This window comes from Salvelinus namaycush, chromosome 34 (assembly GCF_016432855.1).
Source record: "Salvelinus namaycush isolate Seneca chromosome 34, SaNama_1.0, whole genome shotgun sequence".
NCBI lineage: Eukaryota > Metazoa > Chordata > Actinopteri > Salmoniformes > Salmonidae > Salvelinus > Salvelinus namaycush.
In genome coordinates this window covers 23,809,955-23,834,772 of record NC_052340.1, presented here as the reverse complement: position 1 = coordinate 23,834,772, position 24,818 = coordinate 23,809,955, and the positions used below count along the sequence as shown (strand labels likewise).

The following is a 24,818-nucleotide window of genomic DNA, read 5'->3' as shown; positions in this document are numbered from 1 at the left end:
AAATCTGATTCCAGGTCGGCATGCTCCGTGTAAACGTCATACATTCTAACCTTTCTGAGAACAGAGCAGGCCCGCCATTTCCCTGAATGCTTCTAGTCCTTTAAACCCAGTAGGAGTGGCGATACGAAGGCACACAGGGATCCAGTGAGCGACAGATCGGGATGAGAGATAGGCAGAGAATGAGTCAGCCTACCAAATGTACCACCGCATCTTTATTTATGAAATCAATTTGATCAAAGGCGTTTTTCGGATCAACACTGGACTGAAATAATCAAGCTTTGGATACGTTTGAATTTTGTTGTATAATTTTTCTTCTGCCTCGTCGCCCTGTCTTTTTCTTTCAGTTTTTCCCTTTTCTTTATTTTTAAATAGGTGGTGGACTGGAGGTGTCGACCGTGGAGATTATATAATTAAAATTCATTTGGAACTTTATAGACATTGTGATTTTTCAAATTCTTTGTTGCATCAATAAACGAAGATGTCGGGGCAGAGCATTACTGACAGGATAACTGCAGCCCAGCACAGTGTAACTGGATCTGCTGTGTCGAAAACAGTATGCAAGGCCACCACACATGAAATAATGGGTCCGAAAAAGAAACATTTGGATTGTAAGTATCGAAATTATCTAGAGTTTCTGATGTGTCATTCATTAAAACCAGTCGGAGGTCTGCTTCTCGTGAGTTATGGCGATGCCGACAAGGCCTGAAGCCTGAGTGGATAGGCTAATGTTATTGCTATGTTAGCTCCTGTCAAAATGTATCAAGCATACATTTTAGCAAAACAAGAGCATACAATGAGACCGCTCGTAACATTATTTACCTGGACGTTAACAGTAATATCAGATTTTGATCATTTCAGTGTAGGCCTACTCATCATCACTGTCACACATAGCTAGCTTTCTAGCCGTCTGTTAAGTGGTTTCATTCATTCTGCATCGCTTTAGGCTGCCCTCCCTGACCTAAACAGTTATCATGTAATTATCAGTCATAGTGTATCTTATCTTACAATTTATTGACAAGTTCTCCATGTACAGTACATTAACGTTTTGGCTATACAAAAATGCCCCCCAAAATATATGTTCCAGGGAGTAAATTCAGTAGACCTATTTGATCTATTTACCATAAGAAGAACAACCACATTTGAACAGCTCAGCTGTGGAAACTACCTTGTTCATTTTTCAGAGTAGAATGCTTTGTCTCATATGTAAGGTGTAGCCTACATTATCATCACTACTAGGTGTGTGTCACTGCTGGGGGCCGCACATGTACAGTGCCTTTTTGAAAGTATTCATACTTCTTGACTTATTCCACATTTTGTTGTGTGACAGCCTGAATTCTAAATTGATTAAATATTTTTTTTTCTCTCCCATCTACACATAATACCCAATATATATATTTTTTCAAATGTATTGAAAATGTAATGCAGATATCCAATTTACATAAGTATTCACACCTCTGAGTCAATACATGTTAGAATCACCTTTTGCTGCAATTACAGCTGTGAGTCTTTCTGGGTAAGTCTCTAAGAGCTTTGCACACCTGGATTGTACAATATTTGCACATTATTTAAAAAGATCTTCAAGCTCTGTCAAGTTTGTTGTTGATCATTGCTAGACAGAGATTTAAATTTCTTGCTGTAGATTTTCAAGCAGATGTAAGTCAAAACTGTAACTAAGCCAATCAGGAACATTCAATGTCGTCTTGGTAAGCAACACCAGTGTATATTTGGCCTTGTGTTTTAGGATATTTTCCTGCTGAAAGGTTAATGTTTTACCCTCAGTGTCTGTTGGAAACCAGACTGAACCAGGTTTTCCTATAGGATTTTGCCTGTGCTTAAAATAAACTCCCCAGTCCTTGCCAATGAATAGCATACCCATAACATTGTGCAGCCACCACTATGCTTGAAAATATAAAGAGTGGTACTCTTATGTTGGATTTGCCCCAAACATAACCTTTGTATTCAGGACATATCAAATAACATTTTTTGTCACATATACGTGTTTAGCAGATGTTATTGCGGGTGTAGCGAAATGCTTGTAAAGTACATTTCTTTGCCACATTGTTTGGCAGTTTTACTTTAGTACAGGGGTGTCAAACTCATTCCATGGAGGGCCAAGTGTCTGCTGGTTTTTGTTTTGTCCTTTCAATTATGACAGACAACCAGGTGAGGGGAGTTTCTTACTAATTAGTGACCGTAATTCATCAATCAATTTCATATTAGGGGAAACCCTGCATTAAACTCTAACTATTTTAAAATCACGATTGGCCTCATGGTGAAATCCCTGAGCGGTTTCCTTACACTCCGGCAACTGAGTTAGAAAGGACGCCAGTATTTTTGTAGTGACTGGGTGTATTGATACACCATCCAAAGTGTAATTTAATAACTTCATGCTCAAATGGATATTCAATGTCTTTAATTTTTTATTTATTACCTATCTACCAATAGGTGCCCTTTGCGAGGCATTGGAAAACCTCCCTGGTCTTTGTGGTTGAATCTGTTTGAAATTCACTGCTCGACTGAGGAACCTTATAATTATCTGTATGTGTTGGGTACAGAGAGGAGGTAGTCATTCAAAAATCATGTTAAACACATATTGCACACAGAGTGAGTCCATGCAACTTATTATGTGACTTTTTTTTACTCTTGAACTCTAGGCTTGCCATAACAAAGGGGTTGAATACTTATTGACTCAAGACATTTCAGCTTTTAATTTTTAATTAATTTGTAAACATTTCTAAGAACATAATTACATTATGGGGTATTGTGTGTAGGCCAGTGACACAATCTCAATTTAATGAATTTTAAATCCATTTAACACAACAATGTTGGAAAAGTCAAGGGGTGTATGTCACTTCCAACTATTGTATGGTCTGTCTCACTCACCTTGTCTCTAGTTACAAAAGTGTAGCAATTGCTCACAGGAAAGGGAAATAGAATGTGTCAGGATGCCCTTTCATTGCAATGGAGTGTTATGCATAATTGAAATTCAAATGGACTAGTAGAGTTTTATCAATAATCAATTCATGATTGTGGGTGTTTTTAAAATGTTTATTTATTTTTTATAATCAAGTGTAGTACACTCAAATCATTTTAGAATTGTTTTCTCAATATTGGTTGGTAGGCCTATCCCTTTGCAATATTTGCTCAATCAGAAAATCAGAAGTCAAGAAGCCAACTATAGTCCTAGCCAAAGCTGTGTTTGCACTTGCACTTCTGTGAATGGTTTGGCTGTCTGTGTAGCAGAGCTGCCTGGTAACTTGCTAGTGGAGTAAGAGTTATTTGGTACAGAGAGCTCTTTATAGCAGTCAGGGCCAGGCACAAGGATTTTCCTCTGGACTCCAGTAGTCTGATTTAATCAGGCTGTAATACACAATTAATTGGTATATACTTTGTCACAAATTTTGAGCAGCTGAAGGACAAACCACACAGACAACTGGTGAATGTAATTGTATTCAACATTCTGGCTTGTAAGGAACATTTACAAATTTTCGCAGGCATTAGTTTCAGGCTGTATATACCAATTAATTGTAAATTACAGCCTGCTTAATCAGACGAGGCATCCATCAGACTGCTATATATATATACACTACCATTCAAAAGTTTGGGGTCACTTGTTTTTCCTTGTTTTTGAAAGAAAAGCAAAACATTTTTGTCCATTTAAAATAACATCAAATTGATCAAATACAGTGTAGATATTGTTAATGTTGTAAATGACTATTGTAGCTGAAAACGGCAGATTAAAAAAATATATATTTATCTACATAGGCGTACAGAGGGCCATTATCAGCAACCATCACTCCTGTGTTCCAATGGCACGTTGTTAGCTAATCCAAGTTTATCATTTTAAAAGGCTAATTGATTATTAGAAAACCCTTTTGCAATTATGTTAGCACATGTGAAAACTGTTGTGCTGATTTAAAGAAACAATAAAACAGTCCTTCTTTAGACTAGTTGAGTATCTAGAGCATCAGCATTTGTGGGTTCGATTTCAGGCTCCAAATGGCCAGAAACAAAGAGCTTTCTTCTGAAACTCGTCAGTCTATTCTTGTTCTGAGAAATGAAGACTATTCCATGTGAGAAATTGACAAGAAACTGAAGATCTCATACAACACTGTGTACTACTCCCTTCACAGAACAGCGCAAACTGACTCTAACCAGAATAGAAAGAGGAGTGGGAGGCCCTGGTGCACAACTGAGCAACATATCATATTGCAGAATGCTGTGCTAGCCATGCTGGTTAAGTGTGCCTTTGAATTCTAAATAAATCACAGTGTCACCAGCAAAGCACCATCACACCACCTCCTCCATGCTTCACGGTGGGAACCATACATGCTGAGATCATCCGTTCACCTACTCTGCGTCTCACAAAGACACGGCGGTTGGAACCAAAAATCTCAAATTTGGACTCATCAGACCAAACGACAGATTTCCACCGGTCTCATGTCCATTGCTCGTGTTTCTTGGCCCAAGCAAGTCTCTTCTTATTTGTGTCCTTTAGTAGTGGTTTCTTTGCAGAAATTCAACCATGAAGGCCTATGAACAGTTGATGTTGAGATGTGTCTGTTACTTGAACACTGAAGCATTTATTTGGCCTGTAATCTGAGGTGCAGGTAACTCTAATAAACTTATCTTCTGCAGCAGAGAACATTTTCCGGATTGACTGACCTTCATGTCTTAAAGTAATGATGGACTGTCGTTTTTCTTTGCTTATTCAAGCTGTTTCTACCATAATATGGGCTTGGTCTTTTACCAAATAGGGTTATCTTCTGTATACCACCTCTACCTTGTCACAACACAACTGATTGGCTCAAACACATTAAGAAATTCCACAAATTAACTTTTAACAAGGCCCACCTGTTAATTTAAATGCATTCCAGGTGACTGCCTTATGAAGCTGGTTGAGAGAATGCCAAGTGTGTGTAAAGGGTGGCAACTTTGAAGAATCTCAAATAGAGGTCGACCGATTTATGATTTCTCAACACCGATACTGATTATTGGAGGACCAAAAAAAGCCGATACCAATTAATCGCCCGATTTTATAAATAAATAAATAAAAATGTTTTTATTTATTTGTAATAATGACAATTACAACAATACTGAATGAACACTTATTTTAACTTAATATAATACATTAATAAAATCAATTTAGCCTCAAATAAATAATGAAACATGTTCAATTTGGTTTAAATAATGCAAAAACAAAGTGTTGGAGAAGAAAGTAAAAGTGCAATATGTGCCATGTAAGAAAGCTGACGTTTAAGTTCCTTGCTCAGAACATGAGAACATATGAAAGCTGGTGGTTCCTTTTAACATGAGTCTTTAATATTCCCAGGTAAGAAGTTTTAGGTTGTAGTTATTATAGGAATTATAGGACTATTTCTCTCTATACCATTTGTATTTCATATACCTTTGACTATTTTATGTTCTTATAGACACTTTAGTATTGCCAGTGTAACAGTATAGCATCCGTCCCTCTCCTCGCTCCTACCTGGGCTCCAACCAGGAACACATCGACAACAGCCACCCTCGAAGCAGCGTTACCCATCACTCCACAAAAGCCGCAGCCCTTGCAGAGCAAGGGGAACAACTACTCCAAGTCTCAGAGCGAGTGACGTCACCGATTGAAAAGCTATTAGCGCGCGCCCTGCTAACTAGCTATCCATTTCACATCGGTTACACCAGCCTAATCTCGGGAATTGATGGTTAGAGCGTTGGACTAATAACCGGAAGGTTGCAAAAATGAATCCCCGAGCTGACAAGGTAAAAATCTGTTCTGCCCCTGAACAAGGCAGTTAACCCACCGTTCCTAGGCCGTCATTGAAAATAAGAATTTGTTCTTAACTGACTTGCCTAGTTAAATAAAGGTGTAATTTTTTAAAGATAAATAAATAAATAAATATTATTTTTTTAAATCGGCAAATCGGTGTCCAAAAATACCGATTACCGTTTGTAATGAAAACTTGAAATCGGCCCTAATTAATCGGCCATTCCGATTTAATCGGTCGATCTCTAATCTCAAATATAAATATATTTTGATTTGTTTAACTTTTTTGTTTTTTGGGGAGGGTTACTATATGATTCCATATGTTATTTCATAGTTTTGATATCTTCACTATTCTACAATGTAGAGCATAGTAAAAATAAAAATAAACTTGAATGAGTAGGTGTGTCCAAACTTTTGACTGGTACTAATGTATATATACAGTGGGGAGAACAAGTATTTAATACACTGCCGATTTTGCAGGTTTTCCTACTTACACAGCATGTAGAGGTCTGTAATTTTTTATCATAGGTGCACTTCAACTGTGAGAGACGGAATCTAAAACAAAAATCCAGAAAATCACATTGTATGATTTAAGTAAGGCACACTTTCCGAAGGCACTGTATGTTAAAAAATAAATAACTTGATGTTAGCGTCAAACCTTTTTTAATCGGTGTGATCATCCTCAGAAACGCTATTCGTCACAAAGATGCAAAAGTATCAGTGAATGCAACGAAGGACCTCTCTATTTAATTCACCCTCACTTTAATACATTTAATTATATACTGAACAAAAATATGAACGCTACAATTTTACTGAGTTATGGTTAATTTAAGGAAATCAGTCAAATGAAATAAATGTGTTAGGCCCTTTATCTATGGATTTCACATGATTGGGAAGTGGTGCAACCATGCGTGGGTCTGGGAGGGAATAGGCCCACCCACTTGGGAGCCAGGCCCACCCATTGGGGAGCGAAGCCCAGCGAATCAGAATGAGTTTTTCCTCCCAAGGCTTTATTACAGACAGAAATACTCCTCAGTTTCATCAGCTGTCCAGGTGGCTGGTCTCAGACAATCCCGCAGGTGAAGAAGCTGGATGTGGAGGTCCTGGGCTGGCGTGGTTAAACGTGGTCTGCGGTTCTGAGGCCGGTTGGACATACTGCCAAATTCTCTAAAACGACATTGAAGGCGGGTTATGGTAGAGAAATGAACATTAAATTATTTGGCAACAGCTCTGTTTGACATTCCTGCAGTCAGCATGCCAATTTGCATGCTTCCTCAACTTAAGACATCTGTGGCATTGTGTTGTGTGACAGAACTGCACATTTTAAAGTGGCCTTTTTTTGCCCCAGCAAAAGGTGCACCTGTGTAATGAAAATGCTTCTTAATATGCCACACCTGTCAGGTAGATGGATTATCTTGGCAATGGAGAAATGCTCACTAACAGGGATGTAAACAAATTTGTGCACTAAATTTGAGAGAAACAAGCTTTTTGTGCATATGGAAAATGTCTGGGATTTTTTTTTTCGGCTCAAGAAACATGGGACCAACACTTTACATGTTTTATATTTTTCTTCAGTATATGTGTTTCAATTTAATGCATGTTATATCTCTTCTGCAAGCAGGTTATGCATAATAGGTTACCGTTCAAATGTCATTTTCATCGTGATTATGGGAGCATATTGCATGACACAGGTATAATGGCGTGGAGGTTGCTGGTTCAGACCCCAACTAAAGCATGTAGTAGGCTAGCTACATACTTTATTTAATTTCCTAAATTATTTTGGGAGACATTGGTTTTTGGAACTACTGGAAATCTGTGTGAAACCAAGGTGATCACTGGTCACTTAATCTGAAAGTGTCCACTTTTAATCACTTTTTAATCCTATGGACTATCTATGCTAAAGTTGTGAATTGATTCAGCCAGCCTGTTGTTTCACACCTGTTAGTTGAGTTTAGGCCTACAGTACTCTCCTGAGGTACAGGAGTCTTGATCTAACATTATGAGTGAAAGTTGTCCCTCCCAAGTTTCCTTGAATAATCAGCTAGCCATGCTAACTGCTGCTCTGGAAGGTTATACTGTCCTACTTACTCCTGAAAACATGAGAATATAGGCCAGAAAGCCAGGCCTGGTTATTAGACTGACTATCTGTTCATCACTCAGTCTGACTCTGAATGAGAATGGGTAAGCACAGGTTTGACTGGCATCCCCCATTCTCTACATCAGGGCTCCAACCCTGTTCCTGGAGAACTACTGTCCTGTAGGGTTTCACTCCAACCCTAATTTAGCGCACCTGATTCTAATAATTAGCTGGTTGATAGATTTAATCAGGTTAGTTACAACTGAAGTTGGAGGGTAGCTCTTCAGGAACAGGGTTGGAGAGCCCTGCTCTACATGAATTCTCTAACCATGTTTCTGGAGAGCTACCCTTCTGTAGGTTTTCGCTCCGACCCCAGTTTTGACTAACCTGGTTCAGCTTATCAACCAGCAAATTATTAGAATCAGGTGTGCAATATTACGGTTGGCTCGATGCATGAGCGCATTCAGTAGTATGACATGAGTTACTATATGCGGAGGAATGAGACTGAAATGTTTTAATGTTTTCTAAATGTGTATTGTCGGAAGCAACAGAGACCAATAAGTCCAATAGACCAATTTTGACGTAGTAGTTTTCAAATCAAATGTTATTTGTCACATGTGTAGACCTTACAGGAAAATGATTACTTACAATCCCTTAACCAACAATGCAGTTAAGAAAATACCCCCCCCCCCCAAAAAAAAAGTAAGCGATAAAAGTAACATAATTAAAGAGCAGCAGTAAATAACAATAGCGGGGCTACTGTATATACAGGAGGTACCAGTACAGAGTCAATGTTCAGGGGCACCGGTGTCGAGGTAATTGAGATAATATGTACATGTAGGTAGAGTTATTAAAGTGACTATGCATAGATAATAACATACAGTAGAGGGGGGCGGGCAATGCAAATAGCCTGGGTAGCCATTTGATTAGGTGTTCAGGAGTCTTTTGGCTTAGGGGTAGGCTTGGCGTTCCGGTACCGCTTGCCGTGTGGTAGCAGAGAGAACAGTCTATGACTAGGGTGGCTGGAGTCTTTGACAATTTTTAGGGCCTTCCTCTGACACCGCCTGGTATAAAGGTCCTGGATGGCAGGAAGCTTGGCCCCATTGACGTACTGGGCCGTATGCACTACCCTCTGTAGTGCCTTGCGATCGGAGGCCGAGCAGTTGCCATACCAGGCAGTGACACAACTCGTCAGGATGCTCTCGATGGTGCAGCTGTAAAACTCGTTGAGGATCTGAGGACCCATGCCAAATCTTTTCAGTCTCCTGAGGGGGAATAGCTCTTGAACCATGTTAGTTTGTTGGCCCTGTCGATGAGAATGGGGGCGTGCTCGGTCCTCCTTTTCCTGTAGTCCACAATCATCTGTCTTGATTACGTTGAGGGACAGGTTGTTGTCCTTGCACCACACGGTCAGGTCTCTGACCTCCCTATAGGTGGTCTCATTGTTGGTGATCAGGCCTACCACTGTTGTGTCATCAGCAAACTTAATGATGGTGTTTGGAGTTGTGCCTGGCTGTGCAGTCATGAATGAACATGGAGTACAGGAGGGGACGGAGCACGCACCCCTGAGGGGCCCCCATGTTGAGAATCAGCGTGGCGGATGTTGTTACCTACCCTTATCACCTGGGAGCGGCCCGTCAGGAAGTCCAGGATCCAGCTGCAGAGGGAGGTGTTTAGTCCCAGGGTCCTTAGCTTAGTGATGCGCTTTGAGGGCAATATGGTGTTGAATGCTGAGCTGTAGTCAATGAATAGCATTCTCACATTGGTGTTCCTTTTGTCCAAGTGTGAAAGGACAGTGTATAGTGCAATAGAGATTGCATCATCTGTGGATCTGTTGGTGCGTTATGCAAGTTGGAGTGGGTCTAGGGTTTCTGGGATAATGGTGTGCTTCCCTTTGTAGTCTGTAATAGTTTGTAAGCCCTGCCACGTCTGATGAGCGTCAGAACCGCTGTAGTACGATTCGATCTTAGTCCTGTACTGACGCTTTGCCTGTTTGATGGTTTGTCAGAGGGCATAGCGGGATTTCTTATAAGCTTCTGGGTTAGAGTCCCGCTCCTTGAAAACGGCACCTCTGTTCTTTAGCTCAGTGCGAATGTTGCCTGTAATCCATGGCTTTTGGTTGGGGTATGTACGTACAGTCACTGTGGGGACGACGTCCTCGATGCACTTATTGATAAAGCCATTGTCTTATGTGGTGTACTCCTCAATGCCATTGGAAGAATCCCGGAACATATTCCAGTCTGTGATAGCAAAACAGTCCTGTAGTTTATAGCATGGTTGGTTAAGAGCTGATAAGATTGTCTTGTCTGTGTGCCCAAGAAAAGACCCAGGCCTCAAATAGAAAACTTACACAAACGGTTGAAAATCCATTTTCTTCTTAAAAAATGTTATGTTGTGAAGAGAAAATAAGCTTGAAAGGAACTTAGCCTAGTAGCTGACTTGTACTGGTTCATGGGGCTCATTAGAGTAGAGCTTTAGGCCAACTGAGGCTATAGACGAGTGGAGAGAACTGGTGGCGGAAGGAGCAACTAGTAGTTACTTAAGATATTTGACCAAAAATATATTGTTTGATTTAAAGATGGTGACATATTCATCAGGCTTTCATCTATTGAACTTCAGTAGACCCTCTTGAGGAATTGCCATGGCAAAAAACTTAAAAGAGAGAGGCAGCCTGTAGTACCGTAGCATAGTAATTAAGTGGCTTGAGTATAGTTAGGCAATTAGCAAGACCTTGAATTAAAGCTAATTGAATGAGATTTTAGTTAAGGGGAGAGTGCCCGTGTCTCTGTTTGCACAGATTTAAAAACATTGTCTTTCATAGACTATCAACTGACTTGAACCCAAAATTCAACTCCCTCATAGGGGAAAGGCCTTGTATCCAAAGTTGTTTTAACCTCTACTGGCCACTACTGTTACTACTTGACATCAATTATCCATGGTCTTCGTAGACATCGAGCTATCGCTAACATGTCTCTCTCTGTCTGTTTGTCTCATCCTTAGACCTGATCCATTGCACCAATGAGATGAACGTGAACATTCCCCAGCTGGCTGACTCACTGTTTGAGAGGACCACCAGCACGAGCTGGGTGGTGGTCTTCAAGTCGCTCATCGCCACACACCACCTCATGGTCTACGGCAATGAGGTGAGCTGAGCTTACAATCACCACTCTCTACAGTATTGTCTATGGCTACATTCACCACTCATTACATTATTGTCTGTAATATATATTATTTCTATAATAGCAATGCTATAGTGTTGAAGTTTTCAGTTCAGACATTAAGACAATCAATTGCTAACCATGGAATTTCTAGGTTTATATCATAATCAATATTTTTATAAGAATCTGGAAATTACTCTGGTGCGCCGGTCCTATTCTATTTCTGTAGATCAATGGAAATTAAGAACACGTGTTGATACCCCTCTTTTTCTTTGATACAGCGTTTTGTCCAGTACTTGGCTTCAAGGAACACATTATTCAACCTCAGTAATTTTTTGGACAAAAGTGGTTTACAAGGTAAAGTATGAGTACTTGGCTCTCAACTGCTGTTTTCAAGCTCATCCTTAACTATTAGTGACAAATACTTATAAGCTGAAACAATATAACTTATGAATGACTATAGCATGATTCTCATGTAGGTTTTCATGACAAATGTAAGATTTATATCACTTCTCAGGTCTCTCTCTCCCAGGCTACGATATGTCCACATTTATCCGGAGGTACAGTCGATATCTGAATGAGAAGGCTGTGTCATACAGACAGGTTGCCTTTGACTTCACTAAAGTAAAGCGAGGGTAAGAAATTCCCAACATATCAACAAAAGAAAGTGGTATGTTTGTTTTTGACTGACCCTCTCCTTACCTGAATGTATGTCTATGGAGTTATAAAGGCTCAAACTATTTCTTACAAGAAACACTTTCCCCTTGCAGAGCTGCCCGCAGGTGTAAAAATAATTAAAATATTTATGACAGCTCAAATATTTAGTTTAGAAGAGAATAAGATTCCTGTCAGTTTAACGACAGAATGTCATTTTTTTCAAAATGTTCAACGCTTTTTATATCCCATGAAGTAATCACAGGGGTATTTCTGTAACTCTGGGAACGATTTGTTAACATGCAGTAGAAATTGACTGGCTGCGGTTATTCCCTCCCTCTCTGTCCTTTGTGCTTCTAACACCTATCTAACACTACACACACATCTCAACAGGGTGGATGGGGTGATGAGGACCATGAATACAGAGAAGCTACTGAAGACCATCCCTATCATACAAAACCAGATGGACGCCCTCCTCGACTTCAATGTGAGTCTGAGGTCAACCTCCCCAAAACTGTGCTGCTCAGGTCCTGTAATATGTACTGTAATATTAGAAGGTTCCTGGGGCTAACAGATTGTCAGGCATTCTGATTACTGAATGGACAGTGCTGAAACCAGAGATAGATACAGGCTGAAACCAGAGATGGACACATTCCTCCACACTGACCTGCTCTTTAATTGTTTGTCAGCGAAGCCAAAGTCATTATTGTGTGTTAAAAGGGCAACTTATGGCTTATGTGAAACTGAATGATGTGTCTCCTTCAGGTTAATGCCAATGAGCTCACAAACGGAGTGATCAATGCAGGGTTCATGCTCCTCTTCAAAGATTCCATTAGGCTTTTTGCTGCATATAACGAAGGCATCATCAACCTGCTGGGTAAAACCTCAACTCCAACTGTATTTTCTTCGCTAGTTTCTGATCAATACTCTTTTAAAATGTTTAGTCTGGAGATGCTTTGTAGATCATTGTACTGTAGATCTTTTGATATGTACAGTACTACATTTTACTAATGGAGACTGGATTCTCTACAGCATTTATCCCTAGTGTGTCTACAGACTTTCAGAGTTAATGCCTGCTGTTTTTTATTTTTATTTTACCACAGAGAAGTACTTTGACATGAAGAAAACCCAGTGTAAAGAGGGCCTGGATATCTACAAGAAGTTCCTGACCCGAATGACCCGAATCTCAGAGTTCCTTAAAGTGGCAGAGGTGATTTCTTCTTCACCTGCTTTGAGTTTGATGCTATTCATTCATTCATTCATTCAATACCATTAATTGAAGGGAACATCCTCGGATATATTTCCATTTTTGTGAGAAAATTGTGGTGGCAGAAATTAGGTAGTGGTAGAAAATAAGTTTTAATTTAGAGGCACCACTATAAGTTTGCACATATTCTCGTTTGACAGCAGGTGGGGATTGATCGAGGAGACATTCCAGACCTTTCCCAGGTAAGGACTTACACTCAACTCCCTGAATGAGCCTTGCAATATGAGGGATTTACTGGTAAAACGTATTAGACACACTCTGAACAAAAAGCCTACACACCAAACTTACTCTATCCATTTGTCTCTACAGTTGGATTACTACTCTGTCTCCATCTCTCTCTCGCTCTCAGTTTCTCTCCCTTATTTCTCGCTGTCACTTCCTATTTTCTTCTCTCATTCTGTATTCTCTTTGTATGTGTCTCTCTCAGTATTAACTCCTCTTATTTAATCAGCTCTGTTGCCCCACCGCACTATATTTACTCCACCCTGCACAACTGTCTCCCAGAGATAAGGCACTGCTCAGTGCATGAAGTCCTCCAGTGCATGTTGCCAATTGTTGCCTTATTTTTCTTCTCATTTTTCTTCTTCTTGATTAGCCTCTATCTACAGTAAATAAAGGTGTTAAGCTGTTAAGTCCAAACTGACTGTGTATCTTACAGTACTTCTGATTTCACACTGTACAGCAAATTGAATAGATGGCCCCCCACACCTGTTGCGCTACAGTCAGTCTTTGCAGTGGCACTGGTTATATTACAGTATTTCTAAGAAAAATCCCTCCTCGACCAAGGATCATACTTTTCCTTGAAAGTACAAGTGCACTAATTGTGTGTTATGTCCCCTAATACATTTTTTATGAGGCACCTGTAACAGTGTTATACCCTTCAAATACATTATAGTTATTTATCTCTGACCATCACCACCTTTATATTCTGTATTTCCCCTTATCTTTCCACCTTTAGTTCACAGTTTGTGTAAGTATTCTCATCTCACTCTTCTTCTGTGTCTGTGACTTGCTTTGGTGTTGTCTTTGCATGCCTCTACTCTAACTCTGTGTCTGATTGACATTGTGTACAATTTGCTTCACTCCTATAAAACACAAAGGTCTCTTTGTCACATTAAATGTACATGCCCATCCAACATGGCTGCCCAGGTGTGCTTAGGCATTGCAAATTCAACACCACATACTGTATGATGTTGAAAGTGCTGTGGTGTGTCATCCACATACATTTCAATATCACTCATCCAATGGAGCTTTTAGCTGAAACGCATACAACCATTGACTGGTGGTGGGCTACCCACAGTCCTTTGGGTTTCTGCTTGTCCATCAATGTATTTCTGTAGTGTCTCGGGTTAGTGTTTGTCCCTTAGTGAGGAGCTAAACACTTCCCAGTAAAGTATTTTGTCCTATATTTATATTGTATTTATTAGTATTTTTTAATCCCAGGCCCCCGTCCCCGCAGGAGGCCTTTTGCCTTTTGGTAGGCTGTAATTGTAAATAAGAATTTGTTCTTAACTGACTTGCCTTGTTAAATAAAGGTTAAATAAAATGTAAAAAGTGCTAGAATCCAGTAACTAAGGTATAGTGGTATATGGGACAGTATAGTTAGGGACCTGAGTTTTTCTCACCACGTAACATGACCAGCTGAACGTTTTCTGAAAAGTTGTCAGGAAACACTCAAGTCATATAGCTAGTGTATGTACAGTACATTAGATGAACTAGGTTGCCCACCACTGCCTTAGATGGTTGTGTTCATATAGTATAGTGTAGCTGCATGTTTTCAACCCTGGCCTTTACTAACTGCTGTTCTCCATTACAACAGGCTCCCAGTAGCCTTCTGGAAGCTCTGGAGCAGCACCTGGCCTCACTAGAGGGGAAGAAAGTCAAAGACTCCACCGCTGCCAGCAGGTATGTAAAGGATGGGCTACATCCCAAATGGCACCTTATTCCCTACATAGTGCACTACATTTGAACAGACCTTGGTCAAAAGTAGTGCATAGGAAACAGGGTGCCATTTGGGACGTATCCTATGTCTCACACTGGAGTGTCTTTGGCACTGAGTCCACTATTCCCCCTGCAGGTAGCCTAGAAGCGGCTGCCACTATAATAACTGATTTGCTTTGTGCACAAGCTGTTAAGCCAAGATTGCTTTAATTATTATTCATGGTAATTGTTATTGATGTTTTCAGCCAGGGTTGCTGTAGTATTCTGCCTAAAGGTGCTTACTGTTGTTTCAGGGCCAGTACTCTATCCAACGCAGTGTCCTCGCTGGCCAGTACAGGGATGTCTTTTACTAAAGTAGACGAGCGGGAGAAGCAGGCTGCTCTGGAGGAGGAACAGGCTCGTCTCAAAGCACTGAAGGTACAGCCGTCATGACGTGTGGATCACAACACCAAAATGATTAGAATGGACATGGTTTCATGTTGCCTGTCCCATCTACATGTGAAGGACAGTGATATGTTGCAGTATGCAGGCAATGATTTGAACAATTCAAAGCCTTGTTTGGTGGATCCAGTATGGCCCACATGCATAACTACAATCATCGCCTACTGTATTTGACTTGGACTCTTTCCACCCAGGAACAGAGGCTGAAGGAGCTCTCGAAGAGGCCTTCCTTTGCCACCACAGACACGTCTCCTGTCTCCACCACTGGGGTCACTATCAGCACAGCCCCAGCCATCGACCTTTTCTCCACACCCAGCTGCTCCAATGGGTAAATGTTCACCTACGACCTGTGAAGCTTACCCACTCATGTGGTTGACCAGAGAGGTCAGCGTGGATTATGTATAAATTGCTGCTAACCACTGATACAGGGTCAGATATTTCTTTATTTTCCTAGTGGTTAAGGTTAGGATTTAGAGTGCTCTGATTCTAGATCTGTGGTTAGGGGGAACCTCTACCTCAGTACTTCCGTGTGTATCTGGTAATGCTTATGTTTAGCTACATGTCCCAGTGTGGATTCAGGTATCCCATCACTGCTGTCTTCTCTCCTCAGTGCTCTGAAGATGGAGAGTGACCTGTTTGACATTCAGCAGACGTTTAACCCTTCAATGCAGGCCAGTTCTACAGGGCTTCCTGTGGCCACAGCATGGGCAGGTAGGAGAAACAGCTACCACCACAGGACCACTCTATTGTCTACTATCTTCTACCATGTTCTGTTCTGCGTGCTCTCCCTCTCTTCCTGTTGTGTCTGACTCTGATGTCCTCCTGTTCTTCTCTTCTGTATCTCGTCTTTCTTTCTCTCCTCTGCCTGCCTAGATCCTTTTACCTCTGCTGAAGCTGGAGATGACTCCATGCCAAACCTTAACCCTTTCCTGTCAAAAGTCGTTGTCGATGCAGCCGCTAACTTACCTGTCGTGTCCTCCGACGGTGTTAGCTATTCCTCTAGGACGTCTGGTCATGAAATGTTTAGTGGTAAAGATGCTCTTTGTTCCTCCTGAAATATCCTTCCTGTGTCTGTGGGAATTTGAAGGAAGTCTCTCATAACTGTTACTTCTGTCTACATGTACAGTGCATTGGGAAAGTATTCAGACCCCTTGACTTTTTCCACATTTTGTTATGTTACATCCTTATTCTACAATGGATTAAATTGTTCACCCCATCAATCTGCACACAATACCCCATAATGAGAAAGCAAAAACAGGTTTTTAGATTTTTTTGCAAATGTATAATAATTTAAAAAAAAACTCACATTTTACATAAGTATTCAGACCCTTTACTCAGTACTTTGTTGAAGCACCTTTGGCAGCAATTACAGCCTCGAGTCTTCTTGGGTGTGACACTTGGCACACCTGTATTTGGGGAGTTTCTCCCATTCTTCTCTGCAGATCCTCTCAAGCTCTGTCTGGTTGGATGGGGAGCATCGCTGCACAGCTATTTTCAGGTATCTCCAGAGATGTTTGATCGGGTCCGGGCTCAGGCTGGGCCATTCAAGGACATTTAGAGACTTTTCCCGAAGCCACTCCTGTGTTGTCTTGGCTGTGTGCTTAGGGTCGTTGTCCTGTTGGAAGGTGAATCTTCGCTCAATTCTGAGGTCATGAGCGCTCTGGAAAAGGTTTTTATCAAGGATCTCTCTGTACTTTACTCCGTTCAGCTTTCCCTCAATCCTGACTAGTCTCCCAGTCCCTGCCACTGAAAAACATCCCCACAGCATGATGCTGCCACCACCATGCTTCACCATAGGGATGGTGCCAGGTTTCCTCCAGACGTGAAGCTTGGCATTCAGGCCAAAGAGTTCAATCTTGGTCCTTTAGGAGCCTTTTGGCAAACTCCAAGCAGGCTGTTGTGTGCCTTTTTTACTGAGGAGTGGCTTCTCTGGCCACTCTACCATAAAAGCCTGATTGGTGGAGTGTTGTAGAGATGGTTGAACTTCTAGAATGTTCTCCCATCTCCACAGAAGAACTCTTGAGCTCTGTCAGATTGACCATTAGGTTCTTGGTCACCTCCCTGACCAAGGCCCTTCTCCCCTGAATGCTCAGTTGGCCAGGCGGCCAGCTCTGGGAAGAGTCTTGGTGGTTCCAAACTTCTTCCATTTTTAAGAATGATGGAGGCCACTGTGTTCTTGGGGACCTTCAATGCTGCAGAAATGTTTTGGTACCCTTCCCCAGATCTGTGCCTCGACACAATCCCGTCTCGGAGCTCTATGGACAATTCCTTCGACCTCATGGCTTGGTTTTTGCTCTGACATGCACTGTGACCTTATATAGACAGGTATGTGCCATTCCAAATCATGTCCAATCAATTGAATTTACCACAGGTGGACTCCAAGTTGCAGAAACATCTCAAGGATGATCAATGGAAACAGGATGCACCTGAGCTTAATTTCGAGTGTCATAGCAAAGAGTCTGAATACTTTTGTAAATAAGGTATTTCGGTGTTTTAATACATTTGCTGAAATTTCTAAAACCTGTTTTCATGTTGTCATTATGTGGTATTGTGTATAGATTGATGAGGAAAAATTGTATTTAATCAATTTTAGAATAAGGCTGTAACGTAACAAAATGTGAAAGTCAAGGGATCTGAATACTTTCTGAATGCACTGTAAATGATCTCATGGCTGTCTAAAGTTAAGTGTTTGTTGTGTACCTCGAAATGCAAAGCCTCCACTTGCCATATTTGTATTGTAGCACAGTCCTATAATGGAAGCTAAGGTTTGAACCACAAGCTAACACTGTGACGATGGAGTTACTGGTTATGTTCTTTTGATAGGCTCCCATGCCAGTTCAGTCTAATATGAGGCTTTATCACACATTTTAGTGTCTAGTAAACCCATGTCCAAGATTATTCTGACTAAGTGGTTATGTTCAAATTATGGTTTTCCTGCTGCTGATATATATTGTTTCATAATTTATTCAAATAGGCCATTGCTTCTAGATTCTGATATTACAAACCAATAATTTGATTATTTTCTCTTGTAGTATCCTCTTAAACTGCTAAGTTTAAATCTGTTTCCCTTACTAATATTATTTTTGATTCTCTAGATCGTTATAATCCCTTTACTGACACAAACTCGTCCGTTTCAACCAATTACAAACGCACAGTGCGGATAGAACACTCCATCTCAGGTACTACGATGGCTCACCATCCCAGCCTATGTTTCCTGAGCCCATAGGCAAACATAGACCCCTCAACCCATGTAATGTGTTTAGTGGCCCCATAATAACCCTATGGTTAGGGTAGTCTGGTGATTTAGATGACTTTAGTGTCAATAGGATATTTTTATATCCTTGTACTCTGCAGTTCCTGTTTTGATTTTGTTAGTTTTAGTTTTTGTTAGAATTAGGGACACTGTCTCCTTTTTGTCTGTACTGTCACTTTGCCTTGCCTGCCGTGCCTTGAAATGCCTTCCATTGCTCTCTTCTTCTTCCTGCTCATCCTTTGGCGTTGTCAGACTCCTTCTGTAGTGGTCCAGTGGCCATGGCCCAGCACCTTCCACACCAGGCTCCCTACCCCACTGAGCCCTCTACTGTAGCAGGTCAATTCAGAGGTAGAGTACTAGAGAACCTGTAGCTCTACTGTAGCAGGTCTATTCAGAGGTAGAGTACTAGAGAAGCTGTAGCTCTACTGTAGCAGGTCTATTCAGAGGTAGAGTACTAGAGAAGCTGTAGCTCTACTGTAGCAGGTCTATTCAGAGGTAGAGTACTAGAGAAGCTGTAGCTCTACTGTAGCAGGTCTATTCAGAGGTAGAGTACTAGAGAACCTGTAGCTCTACTGTAGCAGGTCTATTCAGAGGTAGAGTACTAGAGAAGCTGTAGCTCTACTGTAGCAGGTCTATTCAGAGGTAGAGTACTAGAGAACCTGTAGCTCTACTGTAGCAGGTCTATTCAGAGGTAGAGTACTAGAGAACCTGTAGCTCTACTGTAGCAGGTCTATTTAGAGGTAGAGTACTAGAGAACCTGTAGCTCTACTGTAGCAGGTCTATTCAGAGGTAGAGTACTAGAGAACCTGTAGCTCTACTGTAGCAGGTCTATTCAGAGGTAGAGTACTAGAGAACCTGTAGCTCTACTGTAGCAGGTCTATTCAGAGGTAGAGTACTAGAGAACCTGTAGCTCTACTGTAGCAGGTCTATTCAGAGGTAGAGTACTAGAGAAGCTGTAGCTCTACTGTAGCAGGTCTATTCAGAGGTAGAGTAGTTCTACTAGCCATTTAGAAGGAGACCACCATTTTCTGTCAGGTGACTTTCTGTAACTATTTAGCAGCTGTGACTTTGACACCAATGGAATAATACTTCTCCATCATTGCACCTGCTGTGTTCTGAGCAGCCTCCCCTCTGACCTCTTTACAGGGTACTCCACAGCAACACAGGCCCCTCCCCCAGGAGCACTCCAAGTGGACTTCGAGTCAGTCTTTGGAGCCAAAGCTTCCGGTGCTAACAACATGGAATCTGATGGTGAGGTGTTGACTATTATACTGTTTGATACACATGGTGTTTCACATCCAACCAATGTACACCTCTCTGTCCTCCTTAGACATCCTGAAACCCACCATGGTTGGCTCCAATCAGGCCCTGTGCTCAATCAATCAGCTGTCAGACAAACTGGTAGGAGATGACCTGGACTCCTCCCTGGCCAACCTGGTGGGAAGTAGGTGTCACAACGTCATGCTAGGATATTTCATTCAGGTTAAATGCCCAGAACAGAAAACTATGAATTTAAGAGAGATCAACACCCATCTTTGCCTGAGTGAATCATGGTGTCTATTTATATTTTATTTTATATACTCCTAGGTTAGACCGCACAGCTATGGCAGCAGAATTAACTGTTTCTGGATGTGTATATCACATTTATATTACTATCCTCTTATAGATCTCGGGATTGGAAATGGCACAACGAAAAAGTAAGTGAGCTGTTCATGCTGTTCAGTCTCTTCAACGTGCTGTGGTCAGTGCTAGATGAAGAACTGTTTTGTATAGCCAGCAGCAGTTAGGAGCCAGTGCTAATATTAGCTGTCTTAATCTACAGTGACATCCACTGGAGCCAGCCTGGGGAGAAGAGGCTGACTGGCGGTAGCAACTGGCAGCCCAAAGCAGCCCCAAACACCACCTGGAACCCCGTCTCCATGGTAATACACACTACACTGGCCTCTTAAGTACTGGTGCTCTTATCTGCCTGTGATGAGTGTTTTAGCTAATGTATCACTCGAGTGTTGGTTTCAAACAAACAATGTTAAGAAGTTCTTGACTTGACATTGGTCTGCTGTATTCTCTGTGGGAGAAGATGTTGCGTCATCATTTGTGTGTTTGTATCTCCACAGACCCCCCCAGTCATGGCCTACCCTGCAACAACACCCACAGGCATGATGGGAGGATATGGCATGGTCAGTATCTGTCAGCTGGATGTCTGGCTCCATTACCCCTAAGGGACGTAGCCATACATTAGCTAGCACTAAGGGACGTAGCCATACATTAGCTAGCACTAAGGGACGTAGCCATGCATTAGCTAGCACTAAGGGACGTAGCCATGCATTAGCTAGCACTAAGGGACGTAGCCATGCATTAGCTAGCACTAAGGGACGTAGCCATGCATTAGCTAGCACTAAGGGACGTAGCCATGCATTAGCTAGCACTAAGGGACGTAGCCATGCATTAGCTAGCACTAAGGGACGTAGCCATGCATTAGCTAGCACTACGGGACGTAGCCATGCATTAGCTAGCACTAAGGGACGTAGCCATGCATTAGCTAGCACTAAGGGACGTAGCCATGCATTAGCTAGCACTAAGGGACGTAGCCATGCATTAGCTAGCACTAAGGGACGTAGCCATGCATTAGCTAGCACTAAGGGACGTAGCCATGCATTAGCTAGCACTAAGGGACGTAGCCATGCATTAGCTAGCACTAAGGGACGTAGCCATGCATTAGCTAGCACTAAGGGACGTAGCCATGCATTAGCTAGCACTAAGGGACATAGCCATGCATTAGCTAGCACTAAGGGAAGTAGCCATGCATTAGCTAGCACTAAGGGACGTAGCCATGCATTAGCTAGCACTGAGGGACGTAGCCATGCAGTAGCTAGCACTGAGGGACGTAGCCATGCATTAGCTAGCTCTAAGGGACATAGCCATGCAGTAGCTAGTATTGCTCCTCTGCTGGTCTCCTTCCCCCCCCCCCTCCCCCCCACACACACACACATAAGACATACAGACAGTAATGTCATTTTTTAAAAAAAATCCTCAAAACACACCTCTTGATGCACTTGATTTTATGTAGGCCTACTTTTAATGTGAGATGTCCTTAAGTATTTGTAAAGGTGTCCGCTAAATAACATGTATTATTATTTACGGAGGGAATAGGCGGAAAGTATAGCTAGCCCTGAGAAGTAATAGCCATACAGCAGAGATGGCACTGACAGATAATAGCCATACAGTAGAGATGGCACTGACAGGTAATAGCCATACAGCAGAGATAGCCCTGAGAGGTAATAGCCATACAGCAGAGATAGCACTGACTGGTAATAGCCATACAGCAGAGATAGCACTGAGAGGTAATAGCGAATAAGAATAACAGTAATAAGTGCTATACATGCTTCTGTGCTATGCAATCTACTGTAGCGTGTCTCTTATGCTTGATGTTTCTCTATGCTATTGTCTTTAGCCACCCCAACAGCTTGGCTCTATGGGTATGATGAACCAACCCAACATGATGTACAACCAGCCCGTCATGAGGCCGCCCAACCCCTTCAGCTCTGTATCCAGCGCCCAGGTGTGTGTTTGTATAATAATCAGTTGTGTGTGTGTGTACCATGCACGTGAGTTCAGTGTCCAGGTGTATTCAGTGCTGTGCATAGTTACATTAGCTGTGTATGTGTATGTGTGTGTGTGTGTGTGTGTGTGTGTGTGTGTGTGTGTGTGTGTGTGTGTGTGTGTGTGTGTGTGTGTGTGTGTGTGTGTGTGTGTGTGTGTGTGTGTGTGTGTGTGTGTGTACTATCCCCTGTGATAACAACAGTGTTCTAGTTTACTCTTACCTCTCAGGAGGAGAGGGACAAAATCTGTCTGTCATCCCTTTCCTCAAGAGTCCGCAATTTTACCCCCCTTGGTGTAACCTGTCTTTCACTTGATCTGATCCCTCCCTCTCACTCACACTCTCGCTCTCTCTGACCTCTCCTCTCCATGTGTTTCTCCCTCTCCCTGTAATAGCCCTCTGCAGCCTCTAGTCCTTCCAGCCAGAGTCCTCTCAGAGCCCCTGGACAGGACCCATTTGCACAGCTCTCTCTCAAGGATTTCTTGTAGAGCGTCTCTTAGGTACAGCATGCTCTGTGCTTGCGGATGTACATGCATGCACAGCGCGGCTTTACACTCATGCTTCTCTTTTTTTTCTCTTCATTACTCTTCCTTCATTTGAAAACTCACTGCTTCTTCCATCTGATCAACCACTGCTGTTTATTTCCTCTGGCTATATCTCTTGCACTTTATATGGGCCTGATTTAATTGGTTTGTGTCTTGCTCGCTAAAACAATCAGCAGATGCATTTCAGCATTTTTTACTTTGTTTTACACTTTCCACAGACACGGTAGCCATTACGTCTTTGCTGATATGCGTTTTCCCCCCATGCCATGACTTCAGATATAGTATTGTAGTTTTCAGCCAATAGGTTGCCATTGTGACAGTTGCTTTTGCTCTGAGGACATTGTGATGCCTTTTCATTGCATTTATTCAGTTTACCATTTCAGCACCACCATGAGTGAGCTGGTAAAACTCTGGTCTAATCAATCCTCGTATGATGATTTCCACCCACAGATGCAGTTCATGTAATACGAAGTGTCTCTCAGAAGATGAAGCACTTAGCAGCAAAGCTTTGTCCTCGTTGCCAGTCTAACTCTTCACAGAAATGTTCACCCCCTCCCCCCAAATACAGACATGTCAAGAACACAACGAACAGTGCAACGACTGGAGGAAAACCATGGAAACCATGTCCAAATGACGCTGGGAAGAAGAGAATTCACCACCCATTATTCTGTCATTTGTCCAAGACCTCAAGTGATGCTGCTGTAAAAAAAAAATGAAATAAACCTATAGGGAATCCACCGCCATTTTATAATCTGTAAAGATAGCTATGGGTGCTGAGAGACTTTGATATCTAATGTACTTGGAAATACTACTGTGGTTGGATATAACAGCTTGGTGTTCTAATCGAGGGGGAGGGGGGACATGAAGAAAGAGGAATCCTTCCCTCTCTTGATCCGATCATCAGTCATCCATTTCCTAGTTATTTAACTGTCACTGAGTAGTGATGCTAATGACGTTTACACCTGTTTTAGTTTGTCTTTTTTACTGTGTTTACAGTAGACATTCCTTGTGTGTTTTATTTATTTATTATTTGGTTTTAAGACTGGGGGAAAAATCTATAGTACATTGAACACCTGTGGGAGTGCTTCAGCATTAAACATGGATGTTGGATTGTTTCATTGGAGAGGTAAAGAAAATAGATATTATATAAAATACACATATAAATGCAATGATAGAGCACTAAATGTTCTCCAAGTTTTGTGTTAAGAACAATTCTTACTAGCTCAAATCTCATGATTTCCCCTGTACAAGCGGAGTAGGGGGTTCCGGTATGAGTCAGTAATCTATATAGTCAATTCTGTGCCTAGAGTTTTTTGCAATGGAACAACTTTTCTGTCTAGTTGAAAAACACTTCATCCACGTTTCTGAAGCATCACACTGGGGTGGGATCCATTTTGCTTTAAGCTTGGCATGCCATCGACTCACTGACCATTTAAATGGCTGCCTTTACTCTGAATGTGAAAGAATTGCTTTTATATTGCACGCATCTTTACACGCTACCCGCAACAGCTCCTCAGCTCTGACTCCCTGGGAGCCAGACGAGAGGAGAGTGTGTCTGGGTGTTGCAGATACGAAACAAGGGTTACAGTTTTGATGTAAATTAGTTGTATAAAGATCCAGTGGAACAGGGTGAGAGAGGGGCACTGTTGATCGGTGCTCTGTGTATATAAAACTGACTGTTCAACGGAGAGGGAAGTGAAAGATGTATGAAATATGAAAGCAATTCAATCAAAATTTAACTCTATCTAAGTTTGATTCAGGATATTTTCTGCATTTGTCCTGCGCAGATTATATTTTGTTTATGTAATTAGAACGTGTAGCAGACATTAACTGAGTTTTTTTCTTTTTCAAATAAAGAGCAGCTTCCACAAAGTGATGTTCTTAAACATTTTATTCAAATGTGTTGGTGAATATTGCAACAGTGATGGCATCTTTGGCACTATGGTTAGTATATATGTGGATTCTCTTAGCTTTTGGATGACTTTTTGCCTTTCTCCTGTATTTTAATATTTTATGTCCTCAGCTTCCTTTGTAGGAGATTTCATGGAGCCTCTCCACAAAACGTATTGTATACTTGTATACTTTATCTGAACAAGACTGCCACCCTTTGTCCAATTTCT

General features: G+C 41.6%; 1 protein-coding gene across 4 annotated transcripts; it reads left to right on the top strand.

The window, feature by feature from the left end:
- The first annotated feature begins 124 nt into the window (after nt 1-124).
- Nucleotides 125-24,584, top strand: LOC120028683 (phosphatidylinositol-binding clathrin assembly protein-like). 4 transcript variants are annotated; one of them, XM_038973906.1, is made up of 21 exons: nt 125-608; nt 10,842-10,984; nt 11,281-11,356; nt 11,517-11,634; nt 12,047-12,140; nt 12,419-12,530; nt 12,757-12,863; nt 13,061-13,102; nt 14,740-14,825; nt 15,155-15,278; nt 15,497-15,630; nt 15,913-16,013; nt 18,808-18,903; nt 19,702-19,806; nt 19,886-19,999; nt 20,222-20,252; nt 20,378-20,477; nt 20,670-20,732; nt 22,007-22,114; nt 22,549-22,653; nt 23,149-24,584. In XM_038973906.1, exons 1-20 carry the CDS (start codon nt 479-481, stop codon nt 22,639-22,641), a joined length of 1,977 nt encoding a protein of 658 aa, XP_038829834.1. In that variant the 5' UTR covers nt 125-478; the 3' UTR covers nt 22,642-22,653; nt 23,149-24,584. The 4 variants fall into 4 exon arrangements, with proteins under 4 accessions (XP_038829834.1, XP_038829835.1, XP_038829837.1 ...); XM_038973907.1 differs by lacking the exon at nt 23,149-24,584 and having other exon boundaries at nt 11,532-11,634; XM_038973909.1 differs by lacking the exons at nt 18,808-18,903; nt 23,149-24,584 and having other exon boundaries at nt 11,532-11,634.
- The last annotated feature ends 234 nt before the right edge of the window (nt 24,585-24,818 follow it).